This window comes from Grampus griseus (genome assembly GCF_964374135.1).
Source record: "Grampus griseus genome assembly, chromosome: 7".
Taxonomy (NCBI): Eukaryota; Metazoa; Chordata; class Mammalia; order Artiodactyla; family Delphinidae; genus Grampus; species Grampus griseus.
In genome coordinates, this window is record NC_139001.1 from 91,438,063 (window position 1) to 91,462,058 (window position 23,996).

General features: G+C 38.5%; 1 protein-coding gene across 1 annotated transcript in view; it reads right to left on the reverse strand.

Annotated features, from left to right (window-relative positions):
* Positions 1-23,996, reverse strand: part of THSD7B (thrombospondin type 1 domain containing 7B) — a gene marked incomplete at both ends in the record, with an annotated part of 764,094 nt that overhangs the window by 43,015 nt on the left and 697,083 nt on the right. The window contains 3 exons of the mRNA XM_082658783.1: positions 440-557; positions 2,672-2,787; positions 4,182-4,323. Coding sequence (XP_082514909.1) covers positions 440-557; positions 2,672-2,787; positions 4,182-4,323 — 376 coding nt within the window. The remainder of the gene's footprint in view (positions 1-439; positions 558-2,671; positions 2,788-4,181; positions 4,324-23,996) is intronic.

Genomic DNA, 23,996 nt, shown 5'->3' on the forward strand with positions numbered 1-23,996 from the left:
TGCCAAGGGGGAAGTGTGTGAGGGAGGGAAGGTCTGGGAGTTTGGGATGAGCAGATGTAAACTAATATATAGGAAGGATAAACAACAAGGTCCTACTGTGTAGCATGAGGAACTATAGGCAATATCCTGTGATAAACCATAATGGAAAAGAATATTAAAAAAAAGAACGTCTACTATGTGCATAACTGAGTCACTTTGCTGACAGCAGAGACTGGCACAGTATTATAAGTCTACTATACTTCAACAACAAAAAAGAAACATTAAAAAATAAAAAAGGACTGATAGGAGGCCAGGCTCGTTCCCTCTGCTCCCCTGGGTCAGCCTCATGTGATGTCCAGCTTGGCCAACATGCCTTATCCCGTGTGTCAAGCTATGGCATACGGAGAGATACTTAAAGACTAAATTGTTTTGTGGGAACCAACACAGGGAAGCCACATACCTCCATGGCCACAAGTCTGTGAGCACTCTGTCCAAGCCGTCCACCCCGAGAGCTGACAGTTGACCACACATTCCACCAGGCAGTGAAGGCTCATCCTCTGGGGCTTCTCCAAGTTATGCTGCAGATGGGAGGGAAATGTGATTGTACTGGAGAATTCACAGCAACATCCAATCAAATCACTATCCTTTTATGGGATAATAATCTTTATTCTATGAGAATAACCTTTCTACATTTTTGTGGGGAAAAATATCCTGGCTTGTAGAAACTGATGGCAAGCCTAGAAAATGATGGTCCTTACTTCACGAAATAGAAACTTGTCAGCCCCAATTTTTTTTTTGATAAAATCCTCAACTTTAGAAGTAGATTGGCAGTTAAGGTACCGGGAAAGCAGGCAGTTATGTGACACAGAGATCTGTCCTGTCACTCAGCCAGCAAGGAACCAGGAGGATGCCTCACTGTTAAATCTAGGCTCCTTGCCCTCTAGATGGGCCAACAGTACATAGCTCAAATTAATAGCTACCTAGGCTAAAATAATAAATAGAAAAAGAATAAAACTCAAATCTACAAACCATCTAAAGTTTGTAAAAAAAGACCAATTAGCTAAAAACAATCATGGTCTTAATCAAGGGAAAAGTTGATGATACTGCTTCTTTTCCTCTTATCCTCTCTGAAATCCACATCTAGGCAAAATTACACATTTTCTAATGGCCAAGGTAGAAGAGGTCTTAGTGAAAGAATAAATCATCCAAGAAACACAGAAAGAATAATAAAAAAATTCTGTTTTAGGAATCACACACTGTGTGATTGGGGAAAATGCTAACACTCAATACAAGTTAAATATTAGCAATGTCCACACTGAGATAAAATTAATGATTATAGCATGCTTACTTGCTAAGTGGGCAAAATAGAAATGACCACATGGGATCTAGGACCCATTTGAGATATATAGGTATTCTAGTTAGGTTAATTTGGGACTTTAACGTTCTTTAAATATTTGCTGGATATATGGGAACTTAGAAAGCAGAAAAACTGATTTTTCTATTAATGAATAGTTTATATCGCTCTTTGTATCAAAAGGAAAGATTTATTATGTACACTAAATGTAAGATTTTCACTTATTTGGCGTTGTTGTAGATTGGTGATTTATTTGTCTTGAAGCAGACAACATCTTGAGAGGGAGATGAAATTAAACAAAATGTTAAAATAAATCACTGACACTTGGTAGATGGAACTCTGCCCTGTATTAGCCAGTCTCAGCATTTCATGAAATGGGATGTTCAATTTCAGACGGTCTAGTCTCAGGGCTGGTGTTGGTCCATGGTGATACTGTTGGTTTAAAGAGATGTTATGGCAGTACTTAACAAGGCTGAATCAGGATCGGTGAGGAGGGTTTTGTTCTGATTTTAATTTCCACTTGTGGACTCTTCTTACTTAAGGAGAAATGGGACAACTTTTATTTTGCTGGTTTCCGTGGAAACCTGAGCTAACTGGCCCCACCTATTTCCAATTATTCCAAAGACTGTTTTAGTGATTCTTATAATGGGACAGCATATGGTCATCTTTATTTCTATTAAACTGCCCCCATCGTGCATTTCACCTATACGTTGGGAAGGAAACGCCAACTTTCTTGGAATAGGTTTGATTATAGTTTTTGTCCAAACTCCACATATTTTGTCATTGGGAAAAAAAGGGAGCAATAAAATTACAAAAATTCAAAAGCCACTAATTTGAAACTTGGTAGGCAGGCATTTTGACTTACCTTGCAAAGAAAAATGCAACTGCGCTAATTACCTAGCAATCATTTGCTCAGCAAATTAGCAAAGTATTCTAATAGCAAGTGTCAGTATTCATCTTATATGCAAGGAACAGTGTTTCCTATTTAGGCAAATGAATCACCCGCCCGATACAAAGAGTCATATTTAAATATTAGAGTCACCTGATGTCAATAGTTTGTTGGCAAATAAATTCTTTAAAATAATGGAAAAAACTATATTTTTAATGAATCCATTTCCCCAATGCAAAATGACCTTTCCTGGTCATTTTAACTAAGTTCAAACTAGTGAGATATAACTGTATGGTACTAGTACCTCTACTCTAACTGAACCTAAGCTGTGATGAGAAGAAATCAGACTGTCATTTATATCAAGCATTGTGGAGGTTGCAGACCAATATTCAAAAAAATAAACAAACAAACAAAGCCATGGGTGCGGGATACAAGTATACACAACTCACCTGCTCGCACTGGTCCACACTAACAGGCTTGCCATCACTGCGCACACAGCTCAGAAGGCGGGTCCTGATGCCTTGCCCACAGGTCGCATTTTCACTCAGCTGGCACGTGCTCCACTCTACAGGCACAGGGTCACCACACTGAGTTTCAAAGTTATGACCACGTGAGCAAAATACAACACACCTTTGATTCTCTGCATTGGTGGAGGAGAGTGTGCACAGAATCCTAAAACCACTTTCAAGTGGCTTCTAAAAGCATCCTGCAATTCTTTTATTGAAAAACAATCAATCAGATCACCAAATAACAAAGTGGGCTACCTTCCTAAGTTTGGTTTCTTGAGGTCAAAAGCCAAGTCATTTTTAGAAACCATCTCATAGTTGGCTGAGGTAGGAAAAGAGAAACACTAAGCACAAGGGCAAGGAAAACCAGTTGGGAATCATCTATTTGCTGGGGATAATTGAGAGAGGAAAACAACAACAACAACCACCACCAGAAACGATGCTAGTCTTTGATGTAAACTTGAAGATGTTTTCAAGGAATAAACATAATTTTCTAAATCATTTGGTATATTTGGTACATTGGAGCCAAGAGAGGTACCCCAGAAGGGAAAGGGGGCAAGATATATGCACTATTTCAGGAACTCTCATTTTAAGAAAATTATTCTCTCATGAGAGAAGCTTTTGTCAGTTTGGCTAATTGTATTACAAACTGGACACCAGGAGTTAGAATAAACCATCCCATGACTAATTCTTTTAAAAAATCTTATTTTGTTTTGTGGGTAGAAAAAAAAAGATCCTAGATCATATACAGTAAGAACCTATCTAAGGAGATTTTTCATATTTGGTAGATGATCTAAGAGTTTAATAGGAAGAGCAAAGCCTTATATAGTAAAATCAGCATTTTAAAGACATGCTCTTCCAGGAAAAGGAAATTTTACTGTATTTCTCAAAAATTATTATGAAAACTAATGATCTGAAGGACCTTTAACTAAAGAAAAAGGGAACATACGCCAGGTCAATGTTTACCTATAAAGACAATCAGGCAGCCCCATACAATTCCCTAGGAGGTTCTCTACACGAGAAATCTCAGTAGTGCCGCTGTGTCCTCCGTGGGGAATTAGTTTCAGGAAAAGGCTATTGTTTTGCCTCTGCAGGCATGTGGCCATTTGGTCATCAGTACTGAATTCTATGCTGAGACAACCGCTTCCACATTTCGTGGCATTCTGTGTGTCTGCCGCTCCAGGGAATGGCAGGGAGCAGATCAGCATGACTACACAGTCCTTTGGTATCAGACACTGAGCCCTGTGGTGCCCAAGAGAAACCTGAGCTGTGTCTGAATGAGGCCGTGGTGATTTTCAGTGCCTCTAAAACATCCCTATCCAGTGAGGTCCCCCATTCGTGAGCCCCGTAGAGCAAGTACAGCACAAGGTTGAATTTCTTGAAATGACAAAAGCCATGGACCAGCTCCATTCTATGACAGCTTGGTTCCTTGCTTCGTGGTTTTCAACCGTACCTGTTAGGTTGTACTGGAACTGGAAGCAATTTTCGTTGAGGAGGCAGGGCCGCACCTGTGAGTCTTCAGCGCACGTCCTTGAGCTCAGTGACGGCCTCAGCAGATGGCGGGTTCTTCTCTGCGTTGTGTGTGGATCACACGACTGTGAAAATCAAAGAGCAGGCAGAGTTAGAAAGGACCCCGTGTTTGTTGATAAATTCTATGTGCTTATCTGTATACACAGAGACACACGTACAGCAGCCACAGGGTAGAGACTGTTGAGAGTATGAAACAGAATATTTAGAAAATAAAACCATTATGGGATTCAATGTAAATAGTTTGGGGGGTTTTCACCTGACAGCTCTTTCTTGTTCTACATTACGATGAAGCCTACATTTCTATCTCCCATGTATAGGTAGGCACATGAGACTATTTTCATCCATTAAACACTCTCTATTCTAAAATTCGTCTGCCATGTAGCAAGGGACGCATGCATTTTGATGTTTCAATGAATGAAGAAAAGGAAGATAATGTCCCTTGTGCCCTCAGATAGTCTAGCCCAATAGAAATAATCACACAGAATATTTTAATGAGAAAATCATTTAAAAAAAACAGAGAGAGGGAATTATGAAATCAATATTGCCGGTGTACCAAAACTTTTCTCTTATTTGGGAGGACCTCTGATCCACAGAAGATGAGCCACTGCATGCTGTTGCCATTTCAGCAAAATAAATGTACAGATATGAACTTCAAAGATCTCCTGCAAAAATCAAAATCTACCCAGGGGTCTCACATGTCCTCTTATAGCCTCAACTCATATGACATTCTTGAGCCAGGTAAAGCTACCTGCTACCTGTCATCCATCTGCTCTACGCACAGAGGACCTTCAGAAGTTCCCCCCTACTGGAATAATCTCCTTTCACGTGTCCTAAATCCTATACTTCTTCTTCTTTAGAACACTAACCAAGGCTTCATCGTTGACAGTCTTTCTCTTAAGAATGACAGATCCTTCTCTTCCTTCCTAAGCAACCCATGCTGAAGAGCACAGGCTTTGATTCTAAACATATATATATATGTTCCACCTGCCCTTACGTGATCATTCTTTGTTTCTTTATTACTCTGTCTCCTTTTCTTTATAAACTCTTTGAAGGCATGATGGATCATGATTTCTACTTCCCATATCACTCCCTGAAAATCTTGGTATACATTTTACCCACAGTGGTTGTTCAATAAACACCATTAAATATGGTCACGACAACGTAATTCCAGACCCAGAAACCTCGGGCACATAGATGTTTAAGCCACAGGAAAAAGAAAAGTCTCTGAAGTGATGTCATCAAATCATCATTTCCATATTTGGGATGTTTTGTTTATTTTTTTATTCCTTTACCTTTTCAGATATTGTAGCAAGAACAACCTGTAAACTTAATCTTGGCTGTTAATCAAAATGATAATGTTGGATGGCACTGAAATATGCAGAAAAATGCCACAAAAGTCTCTTCTAATTTTAAATGTTTAGAGCCATTGAAACACATTTACTATCCATGTGGCTTTATAGTTGAATCGTCTGTCAATACTTTTAAAGTCATTTTATGTTTTAATTGTATCAGATTGTCTCTAGATGATCAAGAAGAGCCATTGAAATCAGGTAATTATTCTGCATTATCTGAAAAGGAATCCCATGCTAAATGCTTACAAATAATTTCTTATTAGTTCACCAATTTGTTCTCATGGGAAGGAATAATAACTTAAATGATTTACCAATGAAAGAAAATGAAAGTATCTTAAAAGATACTCCTGATTAGTGCTTCACTACTTTTCTACCTTATTAAAATCAATTAATGTTTGAACCAAAGGAGCATGTGTAAGGATTATGAACCTGTTTAGCCTAAACCATCAAATAAAGCAAAAGAGAAAATAACACACACAAACATGAACACACAATTGAAATTACTATGTAACCTTGAACAAGTCACTTACATATTCTGTATCTTAGTTCTTCATCTAGACCTGGGTGAGAAAGGGGTTTGAAGAAGACGGGCATAATTTGATAGTCTTTAAGAATACCTTCCCTCAGACCTCATATGCGTATCAGTCTCTAGTCCGCTGGATATGCTTTTAAGATGATACCCTCTCTCTGCCTGTCATTCATAGCCATGTAGACTTTAATGATCACTTTCTAGAAATTAATATATTGAAAACCAACACTGCAGCTAACTGTCTTACTAACGCTATCCATAGAAACAGGCAAAGAAGAGGTGCAGATGACCGAAATCCACAAACACAATCCAACCTAATCTCAGGTGATATTTGTACATTCCACCTTTTAAAATTGCCCTAGTGCTGCTAACAGGTCATAGATTGACTTGGTGGGTCTCCTCACTACTTTCTCTTCATTAGCTATTTATTGGAAGTTCATAAGATAATGAATAGGTCACTAGGGAGATGAGGGTGGGCTAAGAAAAAAAGAATGACAGAGGCGGCTTACACCCAGATGATTTCTTTATTGGATCAAGACTCTTCAGATATAAACTGGGATCTTTTCTCCCCTACAGTATTTATACAAAGACATACTGTCAACTTCCTGAATAGAGAAGTGAGAAACTGATGTGTTGATAACTAACTGAAAGTCAACTTTGGACCAGTCTCATTATAAAGGACAAAGTTATATAGCTAAAGTTTATTTGCTAGGGAAGGAGATGACCAATAAGAACCAGTAGAATTTGGTACATAAGCCCTTTTATGAGACTAGATTTTTGAACTCTGAAAACCAGCACTTACCTTAAAGTTCAATCCTTCATTACGACATTGTGCCTTCACACCTTTTGTTCTCTCTAGCAACAAGGCCTTTACCCCTGGACCTGACCTAAATCTTTGTATTCATCTGTCAAAATTAAATCAGATATTCCCTCTGAGAGCCTCCACTGACTTCCCTGTACTCTTATAAATGGAATCACCACGTGTAGTAAACATTTCCACTGCACTAGTATTGATATGTGTGTATTCCTTCCCATGGGCTATTTGGAGAGCATGTGTCTTAATTTTCTTGGACACTGAGAGCCTTGTCCTGTGTCCGACATACAGTATGTAAATAATAAATATTTGGCGGTGTAGGATAATTTGGTTCTTTCTGGGCGATAAGACCGGATTTTTGTAAGCTGCCATTAGCAGACAAAAGGTCAACCCTCGACTATGATCACACTGTCTAAATGTAAGGGTTCCCCATAGGTCTGTATGTCTGATAAAATGAGAATATAATATTTTCTCTCATTCCCATACTTTTTCTATAAAATCCAAATGGTATTTCCCAGAATTACAGTCTATCATTAAACTAATAAATTATATCAGTAAATGAGTTTTTAATTTACCCATATAAAATAACAGACAATTTAGATGATTTATCTTCAATAACTCCAACTAAGAATGTATAATTTGATACTTTTCTCACAACACTGAACTATTAACAATGACAGTTTAATAAAACCTGGCATAAATCCAGGTACCTGTGAATTGAAGTCACTCTGTAAATTTCTTGTCTTGAGATAAGCATGACTCCCTAAGGCCTGGCCTTGTCAGCGCCCATCAGATATTGAAACCCAAGGCCTTTACTCTGTTACAGGGTATCTCTGATAATTCTGAGAGTGTCTCTCCCTCATTTAGCCAATTAGCCCTATTGTCAGTCAGTAGTTCTGCTTTCTGTCTTTCATGAGGCAAAAAATAAAAAAAATAAAAAAAAACCATTGCGATGCTTTGTAAGGAAATTTTTGAATGAAACTAAACCCTGATTCTCAAAGGTTGATAAGAGAAAACCTCTAGGATAGAAAAATTGCCTGAAGAATGTTACTCATGCCTCTCTTGTTTAAAATATTTCTCAGAGATTCTAAGAAACCCATTACAGGCATGAAAAATAAACGTTCTTTGTCTATCATAATGCAACAAAGAGAGCAAAGTCAAAACCATACAGACTATATGCTCAGTAAAATGAAGTGACAAGTTGTCTCCACAAACCTCAAACTATGAACAGGTGGGGACCAATGACTGAAGTTACGGAACTGTGTGAAATCAGCATCCAGCAGGAGAAAGAGGAAGGTAAAAATGGGGCATCTGACATACCCAAGAATACCAAACTGGAAGACTAAACCTGGCAGTAGGAGATTTTTACATTCTCCAAAAGCAGGTGACTATAAGGGATCCGTGGAGAGATCAGTAGGTGATTATCAGTTTGGGCAAAGTTTCTCCTTACAGTAGTACTTCCACAAGTAAATAAGAAAGATGAAAGAATTGGAAGGTTGCCATTTTGTGTTTCCTAAATGATAAAGAGTTTAGGCTTTGACCATCAGTGATAGCCAAGCACATAAAAAGGGATAACCACACCTCGCGTGCCTCCTGAAAAAGAGCACATCTTCTATGGAGTCGTCTTGCCAAAGACCCGAATCTGATTAACTCTCTGCGTCCAACTTCCAATTTATGGGAAATTCCAGGACAGATGAACACGTTAAACTTCACCACGGGGATGCAATTTAAGAGACAGACTGGGAAATTCAATAGGAAAGGTGACCTGTTTCCTTACCAATAAATTGCTGGAAGTAAAAAAAGAAAGAAATGGAAGAAGCTAGATTAAAAGAGATTTGAAGACATACATAAAAACAAGCTTGAACTTAATGGCTAGCCCACACAGATTACAGAGCTAAAGAAAAAGTAAGAAAAAAGATTATCATAGAAGTCTGTGCAGAGCTGCCTTCTGAGGGAAGTGAGGAGGTTATAAGCTATGAAGCTTTTTGTGCGTCACTGGCAAGTTTCTATCTCCTAACCTGGGTGGCTACTGCAAGAGTGTTTACCTGATCATTAAACTGTACAGTTTGTTTTACATGGTTTTCTGTATTTGTGTTAAAATTAATATTTTAAAACATTTAAAAAAGTTATCTCTCCTATCATCCTTGGAAAATTTAGGTTTCTTTTCATTATGGGATTTGATAGTCTCCCGATAGCAGTCTTTCCCGAAGTATGTCGTTTTCTACAGTGTGTTAACAGGCGCCGAGAGAGAAGAGTTTCAGAGTCAAACGCCTTTAGGAAATATTGAGCTAAACAGTGCTAAACAAGGATCTTTGTAATAGATCTTTACTATGTTTTTACAGTCTTCTATTAAGGCATCAAAATCTGTTTTCTCCTCTCTTCCAGGGCACGAGAGTAGACCATATATCCCAGCCTTCCTTGCAGGTGGGCGTGACCAGGTAACTGAGTTTTGACAAATGAAAGGTAAGTAGGAGGCTATGTGTGACACCCCACCTCTCACCCTAAAACCTCCCACAGGCTTTCCTCTGTGCTCTTCACCCTCTCCAGGGATCTGGAACGGTGATAACTGGAATGGCTTTGAAAGCCAAGCTTGAAGATGGCAGACGCTCCATTAGCCTGGATCCCAGGATGACTGTGTGGGGCAGAGTGTCCTATCCCTACCTTGAAATCCCACCTGGGACTGTTTGCTGGGAGATAAATAAAATTTTATTCCATTTCAACAGTTACAATTTGGGGTTGTTTTTGCAAATAATCTATTATTATACTATATATTGTGATTCTCTCAGAGTCTCAAACTTTTATGTATCCATTTAGCATTCCACATAACACATTTTGGGAAGCATGGACTTGCAGATTTTAAGATATAAATGAACAGGAAATGCTTCATAAATTACAAATTTATTAATTTATTATCTATATGAATCAATTGCTCTCCTTAAGAACTCTTCTAGTAAGGTTTCCTTTCACTATTTTTTTTTTTTGGCTATGCCATGCAGCTGTGGGATCTTAGTTCCCTGACCAGGGATTGAAGCCGGGCCCTCGGCAGTGAAAGTGCAGAGTCCTAACCACTGGACCCCCAGGGAATTCCCTCCATTTACTTTAAACAAATAGTTTTTGAGAAAACATTAAATGCAAGGCACTGTACCAATGAATAAAACATCATCTCAGGGAGGATTTTCCTTTTATGCTGTGGATTTCCAAGAGATCATGCCTTGTCTTCCCCATAGATTTACATTTTAGAAGCACATTTTAAGGTTTTAGAAGGAAATACAGTTTTTTCATCTTCCCTATAAAACAAAGGTGTTTACTAAATTTGCCTCTGAGGAAGTTAAGTTTAGTTTACTAATTTGTGTCTGTTGTAAGGGAAGGTAGCAGGTGAGATTGATCTAGGTCATCTGAAGAGGTGGTTTTTGCAAACTTCAAGTTATGACAAATTAGTGGGTTGTGAACACACTTTTAATAACTGATAATTTTATAGTGCTGGTCACTGTTCTAAGTTCTCATTTCATCCTCATAACAGCCTTGTAAGGTAGATATATTATTTTCCCCATTTTACTGATAGCACAGAATAGTTTAGTAATTTCATCAATATCACACAGCTAGAAAAGGGAAAAGCCAAGATTTCAGCACCATCACTCCAATACTACAGTCCATGTGGACTATGTTCTCAGTTTAGTGGGTAAAAATCAGCACTTTAAAAACTGATAGAGCATAGCACGGAATATGTCTGTCATATACTCAGGGTGAGAATGATTTCATAAACTGTTATTTCTGAGATATATATATATATATATATATATATATATATATATATATATATATATACACATGTATGTATATATATATACACACACACACACACACACATATATACATATCTCCAGAAGTAAGTGATGACGTATGTGATCATTTGTGATATAAAATGTATTTCTTACAGTGTGTCATGGTCGAAAATGTTTAAAAGCCACCAATCTAATGAAAAATGCTTATCAAAAGAACTTTTCCATTAGACTGTCATGATCATTGTTGCAAAACTGCTTTTTCCATTATGTAGGTATGTGGTTTTTATTTTCCAAGTATAAACTATTACTCTATTTAAGAGGTAGATGTTCATCCTATTTTTCATTCTACAGTATTTCTATCAGAAAACCTCTTTTATTCTTTAAATACCAGGATTAATTTCAGGATAGAACAATTATTAAGTTTTTATCTATAAAACCCACATTTGGGCTTCCCTGGTGGCGCAGTGGTTGAGAGTCCGCCTGCCGATGCAGGAGACACGGGTTCGTGCCCCGGTCCGGGAAGATCCCACGTGCCCCGGAGCGGCTGGGCCCGTGAGCCATGGCCACTGAGCCTGCACATCCGGAGCCTGTGCTCCGCAACGGGAGAGGCCACAACAGTGACAGGCCCGCGTACCGCAAAAAAAAAAAAAAAAAAAAAAAAAAAAACTCAGAAAAAAACAAAAATCAAACAAAACTCAGAAACCACTGTTCCCCATTTAGGCATGAGCTAATACACAGTGATCTTAGCCCTAAGGGGGTTCTCCCACAGTAAGGCACAAAGAACATTCCAGCACCTGTGATTTCGCTCCTCTCATCTAACGATCTGGGCATTCTCTTAACCTTAGCCAACCTCTTCTGCAGATGCACCCGGTACTAGAGTAGTGAGTGGTTCTCCAAATGTAGACCCAGTACCGTTACCAGCTGCATCAACATCACCTGAGCACTTGTTATAAAGGATATTATGGATCCCATTCCAGACCCACTGAATCAAAAACTCTGGGTGGGGGAACCCCCAGCAACACCAGGGGTGGGGTTCAGCAACCTGTGTTTTAAGAAGCCCTCCAGGTGATTCTGATATACTCTGTAGTTTGAAAGCCACTGTCTTTGAACCACTGTTTGAACTTTCTATGTATGATAACAAACTCCTAATTTTCCATACCCCAGCATCTTCCTCTAGTCTTTCCTATCTTTTTCAATGGCAACTCCAGCCATCCAGAGGCTCAGGTCAAAAACTCCGGAGTCAGCTTTGATTCTTATTTACCTTACACCTTGTAACCACACCCTGAGTAGATCCTTTCAGCTCTAACTTCAAAGTAAGATCCATGATCCAGCTGCTTCTCATCCCCTGCACCAATCCTACCCTGGTCAAAGTCACCATCACCTTTCACTTAGATTATAACAATAAGCTCCTATCTGATTCTGCCCTTCCCATTCGATGATTATGTTGAACTATGGCACCAGAATTATCCTTTTAAAATAATGCAAGTTAGATCACTCCTCTCTGCCACACTCTTCAGTGATTTCCCAACTTAGCCTGAAAACCAGGTCCTTTCCTCGGGCCTACAAAGTCCTGCCCAGTCTGGCGCAGCACTGCGTGTGAATGCTCACGGCATTCTATGCTCCCTGTACGTGGCTTCATAAACCACTTCCTAGTTGCTCCTGGACAGCTGCAAGCACTCTTTGTCTCAGGGCTTTTGTTCTTGCTGTTCCCTCTGGCTGCAATGCTCTTCCTCCCACACCTGCATGATTTGCCCCCTTACTTCTTTCAGGCTCCTGCACAAATGTTCTGCTACTTGAGAGGCTTTCTTTGAGCAGGCTGTATAAAAACATCAGTAACTCTTCCATATCACTTTGTTTCCCTATAGATTTTTTCTTCTCCATATCACTTACTACTACCTGATATGCTATATACTAAGTGAGTGTTTCCTGATGTGTTTTGTTTGTTTTTAATTATCTCTCTCCCCTGTATCAGAACGTAAGCTCTGTGAGGCCTGGAACTCCTAGAGGAAAACATAGGCAGAACACTCTTTGACATAAATTGCAGTACTATTTTTTGGATCCATCTCCTTAAATAAAGGAAATAAAAACGAAAATAAACAAATGGGACCTGATTAAACTTAAAAGCTTTTGCACAGCAGAGGAAACTATTGACAAAATGAAAAGACAACCTACTGAATGGGAGAGAATATTTGCAAATGATATGACCAATAAGGCATTAATATTCAACATATGTAAACAGCTCATACAATTTAACATCAAAAAAACAAACAAAAAAACAATTATAAAATGGGCAGAAGAACTGAATAGACATTTTGCCACAGAGGAAATGCAGATGGCCAACAGGCCTATGAAAAGATGCTCAACATGACTCATCATCATGGAAATGCAAATCAAAACCACAAGATATTCTCATTGATTCCTGATATTTCCAGTACCTGGAATATGCCCAGGCCCATGAAAAATACTCAATAAATAGATTTTCACAAACAGTGTGTTAGTGAGTGACAACCCACACCTTGCAAGGGCACTCTGGCCTTCTCATTGGCTCAAACAGAAAAGGCATTTATCACTTAGTCTCTCCAGGACTTTGGGATATGTAATGAGTCAGATGAGATTAATGAATGTAAGCATTCTGAGTTATGGAAATTTTGGATTTTGCAAGTGCAGGGTACTCTTATTATTACTGTAGTTTGCACAGGTCAAAAGATAGCATACAACAAAGGAATATTTACTATGACATCATAGCAAACATGATCAGAAATTAAAATACTGTAAACTAAAATTACTGGTCAATCAGAAGGGCCACAGGTTAAATTCCTGGGTCCTACAATGATTGGTTCTGTTTCTTCTGATACTTTACCCTAGATGTGAGGGGTCCAAAAAGATATGCAAACCTATGTATAGCAGAATAGCCTCTTAGAGCTTCTGCTTGTCTTTCGAGAGATTAAATGGATAATAACAATAGAGGCTGAGACTATATTCTGGATGTGGCCCTATCCCCCAAATAATAGCAAAAGGCAACATTTATAGTATGAAGACATACCTAGCATTGTGTGGTGAACATTCCGTGAGATTATCTCCTTAAAGCCCTTCAACCTCCCAGTGATCTAGGTGTATTTTGAAGATCCTTGTTTTTACAGATGATAAGATTGAAGGTCAAAGAATAAAACAACTTTATAGTAGGTGCTCCAATCAGGATTTATATCTGGCAGGGCCCTTTGTCCCTCAGCATCTTCAACTGTTCTGCTTGAAAAGTAGCAGTATTTGTGGACCATGTTGAGGTGGGGACAGTGGCTAAAACAAGGCATCACAGTTTCACTGTGGTTATACGATATGTGGTTGTTGTGACTGCTATTTATTTTAACCTGGAAAACATTTAGTATGGACAATGGTAATGAGAGATGGAAAGGAGAGAGAGAACAGACACAAGGAACTATGGCTTATAAACCAACCAAAAAGCCAGGCAAATCACAGACTGAAGAATGGGAGAGTCAAGCTAGGGTTAGGACAACAAATAAGGCTTCCTGCCTGCCTTTGAGGAGCCTGCAGTTCATGAAAGATGTTCCCAGTCTAGAGGCTGGCTCGTCAGATTTAGGGAGTTAATTGGAAGGAGTACCAGACTCGTGTCTTAGTATAATGGGACTGACAAGAGCAGGGGCAGAAGCTACGATATCATCAAGATGATATAATGTTCCCGGTAAGGCTTTCCTGGACAGTTGCAAAGAGGAAGTTAGGATGACACATAAATAACAGGAGATTTTTGCTTAGCTAAGATGTTTGGGTAAAAATTTTATAACGGTCAGGGACAACCCCACATAGTTCTTTCGGCTGGTATTTTATGACACCATGGAGTTGTGAAGGTACATATTTATAACCCAATCAGAGGCCTTGGAACAGATGAGTGATGTATGGCATATCCAATCAGAGAATCCTACTGTCACCTATTTATATTATTGCTGGGGCTTGGGAATGAAGAAAGGAGAATGGCCTAAACACAAGCCAAAATACTTTCAAAGTCATGAAAGAGAAAGAAAGATGGAAGAGACTTAAATATGCTTAGTGCAGTACGGTTTGGAGCCTGTAATGAAAGGAATGGAAATGCTACAGAGGGCATTATTTTGACCATTGAGAACATGGGAATATGGCCTACAGTTAGCTATAAGTATTGTGTCAATATGGCCTACAGATTAGCTATAAGTATTGTGTCAATAGTCAAGAATTACTTGGCTATTCTGTGATTATGTTAGAAAATATCCTTGTACTTAGGAAATGCATAATGAATTAACAATATTATGGTGCAAAGGGGCATGATGCCTTCCTCATATGCTTAAATGGTTCAGAAGTAATAATAGGGTGTGTATGTACGTACACATATACCATTATGTTTTCATGTGTGTGTGTGTAGGGGAGCAGAGAGAGTTAATAAAGCTTAGGTGGCTAACTTCAAGATTGAGGTTATGAAGTTTTTATAAATTTGAAATATTTCTAAATAATTTTAGTTCAGTAAGAGAACTATAAATGACACCAGCACACCAATGTTCAGGAGACACTAATGAATGTCATAAATGAAGCTTAATTCATAGCCATCTCTTTGGCACCCAGAGGATCCTAGGTGGCAACTCCTGTTTGAATTGAGGGCAGATAAACTCCTAATCTCAATCTCAATCACTCTCCCTCTCCTTGCTTTCCTTCTCTCCTTCTCCTTCTTCCTTTTTCAAAAATGTCCCATGTGATGCTTACCTCTCTTTCTTTACTCTAAACTCCAACCATTCAAGGACCAAATAAAAAGACAAGCCAGACTAAGCAATAAACTGCACTGGGGCTCCTGGCCTATAATGGGCCCCAGGATGCCATCTGGAATGAGAATCCCAGGATAAAAGGTTTGGTCTCTGTCAGCAGTGTAGGAGTCCCGGACCCCTCTTTCGACCCCAGAGAGACTGAATGAAAGTCAATTCTGTGATATTTTTGTGCCCCATTCCATTTCCAGTCCCCACCATAAACCAAAGAAAACGGGTCCATCACTGCATCAACAGAATGTGTCAGGGATCTCATTCTCCACTTTTGCCTTTCCTCTTCCACCGAAGAGTACTGGGCCCCTTTCCTCTCAGAAGTATCTTATCCTCTGGTAGCCAAAGTCATTTGACCTGCTAGAGGAAGAAGTGTTATCAAGTTCTGTACACGGGGCTAACGACATAGAGGGCGCCCGCACGGCACTCTGATCTGGGTTCATTCTTCCTAGTCATACCATTGCTCTAGGCTCTCACTCACACTGAATCTTTTCTTCCATTTTTCCCCTCCTTCCCCATCACTCCTCTCCTCTCCTTTGCCTAACTAAACCTTACCCATCTCTGAGGTTTCCTAAGAATGTTCTCTCCCTGGAAAACTTCCCTGATCCTCCCAGAGGTTAGAAAATGTGCCAACGTATGCTCTCATTACACCCTTCGTTTTTTCCCTATTAACAGCTTCTACTCTGTTGAAATGGATTAGGAATTTTCTGCATTCCCCATTAGACTGGAGGTTCCATGAGGACACGGAATCTTCACTGCCACAGCCCCAATGCTTAATATAGCATTTATCACAGAGGAGGCACTTAATATTGGTATTCACATAATACTTACAATTTATTTTTGTACCTATATGCTAGACACTGTGCTAAATGATTTACACATATCAGTCACCACTCTAACTTCTGAGATGTGCACTACGATTCCAACTATTTAACTTCCTGAGGTTAAATAACTTGCCTGAAGTGCCAGTACTAAGAAGGGAAACAAGGAGGAAAGAAAATACAGTGCATTGGGGATGCTTCTAAGGCTCAGACTTATTTCCCACAACTGTTATTCAGCATTGCTCTGTACCTAATGCTTGCCTCTCAACATGGAAATGAGGATCTCAAAAATAGACATGCAACCAAATTGCATTTTATCTGGGCACCTCCTGGAATGGGGGAAAAATCTGCAGGAGGAGACTATGGTCTCCATAAAATCTGTAATTATAAACTAATTTTAAGGTTAAAAACGCCCATAGTATTTCTACCTGCAAGTACTATTATTTTTCTCTATTACTACCATGTAGCGAATATAGTATTTTAAAACTTAAAAAAAAAAAACCCTGCAAATATGAAAACCTAAGGAATACTAATAGGATATGATGAATCTAATATAGTCAAACACATTGCATCCTTCTTTAAGAAACCATAGTTCACTTGAAATTATTCATAGGGATTTTTCAAGGTAATATGTATATTGTGACCAAAATGGAAAGGAAGTTAAGACTTGGAGAGGAACACATAAATTTTAAAAAGCTGAAGTGTGTACAAAAATCAGCAAGAGAGCTCTCTGTCCATTAAGACCCGTCAGACATAACCATTTTACAGAGAGGTTCCCTGGCAATCAATGGTGTAGTGCACCATAAGAGAAATTATTTTTTCACATTTTTTTCCCATGTAACCAACCTGGGGGATTGAAACGATGCAAAGGAGGACCTGTAGGATAACCCTCTGGTTCTATAAACACATGTTTAAAATTCAAAGTGAAAACCTGGCCTTTTCTTCTTGGACATGAAACATACATTTGGGATGGGATAGAAATCACAAGTAAAATGGAATACGGATGACAAACCTGAGTTCAAAACCATTAATACATAGTAGTTTCACAGGAAAGTTAATAAAAGCCATCATAATAATGAAATATCATTGACAGTGAAGACAGATCTCACATAGATCAAAGAGGAATTGAGTCATTTCAGAAAATTAAATTTTATAGTTCACTATTTAAAAAAGTTGAAATAGTTGCTCTTTTCATACTTTTTGAAGAAAACTTTGTACCTACTTTCAGAAAGCTATGAGCAGGGCTTCCCTGGTGGCGCAGTGGTTGAGAATCTGCCTGCCAATGCAGGGGACACAGGTTCGAGCCCTGGTCTGGGAAGATCCCACATGCCTTGGAGCAACTAGGCCCGTGAGCCACAGCTACTGAGCCTGCACGTCTGGAGCCTGTGCTCCACGACAAGAGAGGCCGCAATAGTGAGAGGCCCGCGCACTGCGATGAAGAGTGGCCCCCGCTTGCCACAACTGGAGAAAGCCCTCACACAGAAACAAAGACCCAACACAGCCATAAATAAATAAATAAATAAATAAATAAATAAATAAATAAATAAATAAAAGAAAGAAAGCTATGAGCAATTACAAATATTTATTATAAGTGAATTTGGGCTCTGCCTCTGATGTTTTTAAACATTACTAATGCTTTTAAATATTACTAATTTTTGATGTACTTGTAATGCCAATAAAATCATATTTGATACTCCAGAAAGCAGTTATTATACATACTTTTACAGACTAGTAAACAGAGCTTCAAAGAGTGTCAGCAGCCTGTCAAAGTGACACAACATAAAAAGCAGAACAGAAATCAGAATCTCAATGTCCCCTCTTTGCTGTCTTCCTGAATGTCAAGAACTGCATCAAGTACTTTTTGTTTAAATTTGCTAACACCAACATATTCATTTATTAAACAAATTATTTTCATCCAGTACTATCTTTATATGTCTGCTTTATGAACAATGTTTTACCAATATTCATTCAATACCAAGAAGACTAATATTATTATTCTAACAGTGGCTAATTAGTCTTCATTTCCCCGTTTTAAATTATATGGGTGACTAAAATCCTCCAAGTATACTTCAATGATCTGGATGCTCCTATATCAAAACTGTCCTATAAAGAAAGAGATTTTTCAGAACCTATGTTAGCACATGGTGATTATGAAGCAGGCACTGGCAGAAGTCAATTTCCTTAAAAACCTGAAGTCATTGCCTCCATAAATAAATAAATGTCATTTTCCTGTGTCTTTGTTTCTTCACTCATTGATTTACCCTATGTGTAATTCACAATGAAGTCAAGACAGTGAAATGAGATCAGATTGAGAGTACTGTGAAGAACAAAAAGCATTCTACAAATACAAAGGAGTGCTGTCCGCACTGCAACTGGGGGGGGGGCACTCAAGTGAGGGGGGAGCTCATTCTGGGCTGTGCCGAGAGACAGCAGTTCAGCAAAGCATCATCTGAATGAAAACCAAGAGCTAGCAAGTTCCAACTCATCACCAATTACCTGAAGGTTGGAGCCACTCAATCAAGTGCCAACAGAAACAAATTGAAAACTGGTGGAGCACAAAACAGATGGCAGTCAGACAGACCCTGGAATGTGAGTTAGTGAGCATGAGAAGGGCTGATGTCCGTTGAAGCAGCCTTTGGGGAGGGTAGACGCACATGTGTGGTGTGGCACTAACAGCCCCATTGCAAGGAATCTCTCTACTCCCTATTGCCACAGACTCAGAAATAAGTAATATTTTTTTTAACATCTTTATTGGAGTATAATTTCTTTACAATGGTGTGTTAGTTTCTGATTTATAACAAAGTGAATCAGTTACACATATACATATGTTCCCATATCTCTTCCCTCTTGCGTCTCCCTCCCTCCCACCCTCCCTATCCCACCCCTCTAGGTGGTCAAAAACTACCTAGCTGATCTCCCTGTGCTACGTGGCTGCTTCCCACTAGCTATCTATTTTACGTTTGGTAGTGTATATATGTCCATGCCTCTCTCTCACTTTGTCACAGCTTACGCTTCCCCCTCCCCATATCCTCAAGTCCATGCTCTAGTAGGTCTGTGTCTTTATTCCCGTCTTACCCCTAGGTTCTTCATGACCTATTTCTTTTTTTCTTCTTAGATTCCATATGTATGTGTTAGCATACAGTAACTGAAACCATTTCCACTAAGATCAGGAAGAAGACAAGGTTGCCCACTCTCACCACTCTTATTCAACATAGTTTTGGAAGTTTTAGCCACAGCAATCAGAGAAGAAAAAGAAATAAAAGGAATCCAAATCGGAAAAGAAGTAAAGCTGTCACTGTTTGCAGATGACATCATACTATACATAGAGGATCCTAAAGATGCTACCAGAAAACTACTAGAGCTAATCAATGAATGTGGTAAAGTAGCAGGATACAAAATTAATGCACAGAAATCTCTGGTGTCCTTATACACTAGTGATGAAAAATCTGAAAGTGAAATTAAGAAAACACTCCCATTTACCACTGCAACAAAAAGAATAAAATATCTAGGAATAAACCTACCTAAGGAGACAAAAGGCCTGTATGCAGAAACTTATAAGACACTGATGAAAGAAATTAAAGATGATACAAATAGATGGAGAGATATACCATGTTCTTGGATTGGAAAAATCAACATTGTGAAAATGACTCTACTACCCAATGCAATCTATAGATTCAATGCAATCCCTATCAAACTACCAATGGCATTTTTCACAGAACTAGGACAAAAAATTTCACAATGTTTATGGAAACACAAAAGACCCCGAATAGCCAAAGCAATCTTGAGAACAAAAAACGGAGCTGGGGGAATCAGGCTCCCTGACTTCAGACTTTGTAGCTATACTACAAAGCTACAGTCATCAAGACAGTATGGTACTGGCACAAAAACAGAAACATAGATCAATGGAACAGGACAGAAAGCCCAGAGATAAACCCACGCACATATGGTCACCTTATCTTTGATAAAGGAGGCAAGAATATACAGTGGAGAAAAGACAGCCTCTTCAATAAGTGATGCTGGGAAAACTGGACACTTACATTTAAAAGTATGAAATTAGAACACTCCCTAACACCATACAAAAAAATAAACTCAAAATGGATTAAAGACCTAAATGTAAGGCCAGACACTATCAAACTCTTAGAGGAAAACATAGGCAGAAAACTCTATGACATAAATCACAGCAAGATACTTTTTGACCCACCTCCTAGAGAAATGGAAATAAAAACAGAAAGAAATAAGCAATACTTTTAAAGGATAATTTGAAGTGTATGCCGTCAAGAAGCCTGGTGTGCTCTCTTAGCCTGGAGGCCCAATGCAACCAGAAAGAGGCAAAGGAAAGCAACAGAGGTAAACGTGTGAGGGAGCAGATCACTGCAAGTTTGGAAACTCAAGCACGTTAATGGAGGCACAGTTTCAGAGCATTCTACTGAATAGACATGATGAATTTTCATAAGAATAGAAGAGCTTACCATAGTTATGAACAAATAGGTCAAGTTGAAAGAACACAGATGCTGGCTTTTGAATTAGGCTCAATTTCAAATTCGGACTCTGCAACCTCAGGTATTATGAGTATAATTATTTATTCTACTTCTGTATCTTTCACTTTCGTCCCTAATAAAAGAAGGCAATATTATGAGTATTAAATGATATGATGCATACCAAATGCCTAGCACAGAGAAACACTTTTTTTTCGCCCTTATTTACAGGAGTGGTTCCAAGGATATAACTGAAATCAGTGGTCTATATTGTTTCCAAAGCTGAATGCCCATTTTACTTCTGATGTGTCCTAAATTCTAATAAAATTGATGGCGTCCAGAGGAGACAAAATGTGTCTGCATTGGTTCCCATATGATAATGTGGGGGGGGGCGGGAAGAAGGAGGAGGAGGGAGGAGAAGAAGAAAGGGGAGAAGAGAGAGCACAAAGGAAGCTTAAAGGCATTGGAAAATGGTTACCCCCTGTGACTACAAGCCTACAGGGAATTCCCGAGTCTTCCAAGAAGGATGGCTTTGTAGGGAAAGGGCAAAAGGATATCTGAGTGATTGACCCAGCTGTGAACAGGGAGTCACTCCATATGCTTCTGGTGGATTCTTTCCTGTTATATATTAAACCCTCTACCTTCTATTAAAAAGTAAAGCTTTATAAAAGCATTCAAAATGAATTTCTTTGAGCTAGATGTTTGCCGATCTAGCTCATATGAGAAGGGAGAATAAAAAAAACAAGAGAAAAATCTCCAAGGTTTTCTTTGGAGAGTTGCAAATCATTGAATTATGAATTACACAGGTATTTACAAGCTTGGCCTACGTAGAGTATAGTAATCTATAAATGCTGTGCAAGTGATTTATGGCACAACTGTTCTAACACATTAACAATAGCAGAAAATATATTTAATTTGTTCTCAGGGAGGCACATTTACATTATTGACAACAAGCCATTTACAGGGAAATGTGCAACCCTTAAACTAAAGTGAATGCATCTCTAGTGGGCTTTGAACAGTAATAACTGTCTAATAAATGCTTGTAACCTAACTTACTGTACAGCCAATGTAGATGTTCACTAGCTATCCTGTAAGCACTTTATTCTCTGAATTAGCAAACAGCTGTGGGACGCATGGTAGAATCTGTAATCTGATGAAGTTCTCTGAGTACTGAATGATAAAGAACCTACTTGCCTTGCTGAGATTTTGCTAAAGTGTGCAAAAGAAAACAGTCTTTTATTCCTGATCCTATATTCTAGATTTGTCAGATGTAGCAGAATGATATATTTCAAGATTCTGAAGATCTCTAAGCATATGTGGCAACTGTCTGAAAATGTACCACCTGGCAGACTACTATGGCATTGGACTAATTTGCATTCTACTGCACCAAGACAAAAAAGCTGTCATAAGATTTATCCTGTTTTTATAGCTCCCATATATCTTACTTTTTCAAAGTTGTGCTGAGATTTACTCTTAAACTACCCCTAACATTAGGTACTTCCAATATACTAATCTCCATTCTACCAAATTTCAAAACCACACAACACATTACCTCATACTCATGATTTTGGAACCTGGACTACCAGAAATACTAGTTTCAAACGTTTTTTAACTTTTTGTGTGTGTGAAATACCAATATAACAGCTTAAATATTTATGAAAGCAACAAACGTTATAATTCTTATATTCTATTGTTTCTGTGGCAATGCACGTTCTGTAGCATCTCTGAAACTTATACATGCTCATCTTGCTTTTATGATTATTACCTCACTTCAAACCTTTATAAATAATGTCAAATATATAGTAATGGGGGAGTAAATGTACTGATCAAAACACTGTTACTGGACCATAGAAAATGCCACACAGTGCTGCCAACTGTGAAGAGAAATAAAGAAGAAGGTTCTTTAAAAAACTAAAAATAGAAGTACCATATGATCCAGCAATCCCACTCCTGGGCATATATCCAGAGAAAACCATAGTTCAAAAAGATACATGCACCCCTATGTTCATAGCAGCATTATTCACAATAGCCAAGACATAGAAGCACCCTAATTTTCCATTGACAGATGAGTGGATAAAGAAGATGTGGTACCTATATACAGTGGAATATTACTCAGCCATAAAAAAGGATGGAATAATGCCATTTGCAGCAACATGGATGGACCTAGAGATTATCATACTAAGAGAAGTGAGTCAGGCAGAGAAAGACATATATCATAGGATATCACTCATATGTGAAATCTAATTTAAAAAAAAGATACAAATAAACTTATTTACAGAACAGGTACAGATATTGAAAACAAACTTATGGTTACCAAAGGTGAAACATGGGTGGGGAGGGATAAATCAGGAGCTTTGGATTAACACACACACAACATTGTATACAAGATAGATAACCAACAAGGACCTACTATCTAACACAGGGAACTCTACTCACTATTCTGTGATAACCTGTATGAGAAAAGAATCTGAAAAAGAATGAACGTATCTTTATGTATAACTGAATCATTTTGCTGTACACCTGAAACTAACACAACGTTGGAAATCAACTATATTCCAATAACATTTAAAAAGAAGAAAAAAAGAAAAAAAGAAAAAAGAGGAAGAAGAATAATATGAAGAGGAAAACGAAGGAAGAGAAGGGGAAAGAAGAAGGGGGAGGGGAGAAGTCAGAAGAGGAGGAACAAGATGAAAAGGGGGATGGGAAGGGAAGGGGAGAGAACAAAGAGAGAAGGAAGAAAAGAAGAAAAATAAAAGAAGCTATACATGTTAGAAACTCATAGCACAACTCTAACATTAACTCAATTTGTGTGCACTTTGATTAATGTGATTGAAGTCAGTTAATTTTATTTCAATGTAAGACAAGTACAAGTTGAGATACAGCTAGGAACTCTTTGATACCTGATCAGAGTCTGTTTAACTATGAGGATAAGATTTTGGTTTCAGGAGCATTACCTGCTCATCTGAGCAATCAGAAAATGATGTCGGAACACAGCTAAATGACGTGCCATTAAAGGAGTAATTTAATGGAAGTCTTTAAGAAGTGTGCAGTTTTCAAAACATACTAATTCTATATGCTGGCAATTTAAAAATAATTCCTTAATTTGCCATGCAAAACCTTTGTCCTCTGTTCCCATTTAGATGAATCCCTGCAGTTTGTTAATAGCTACACCGTACTT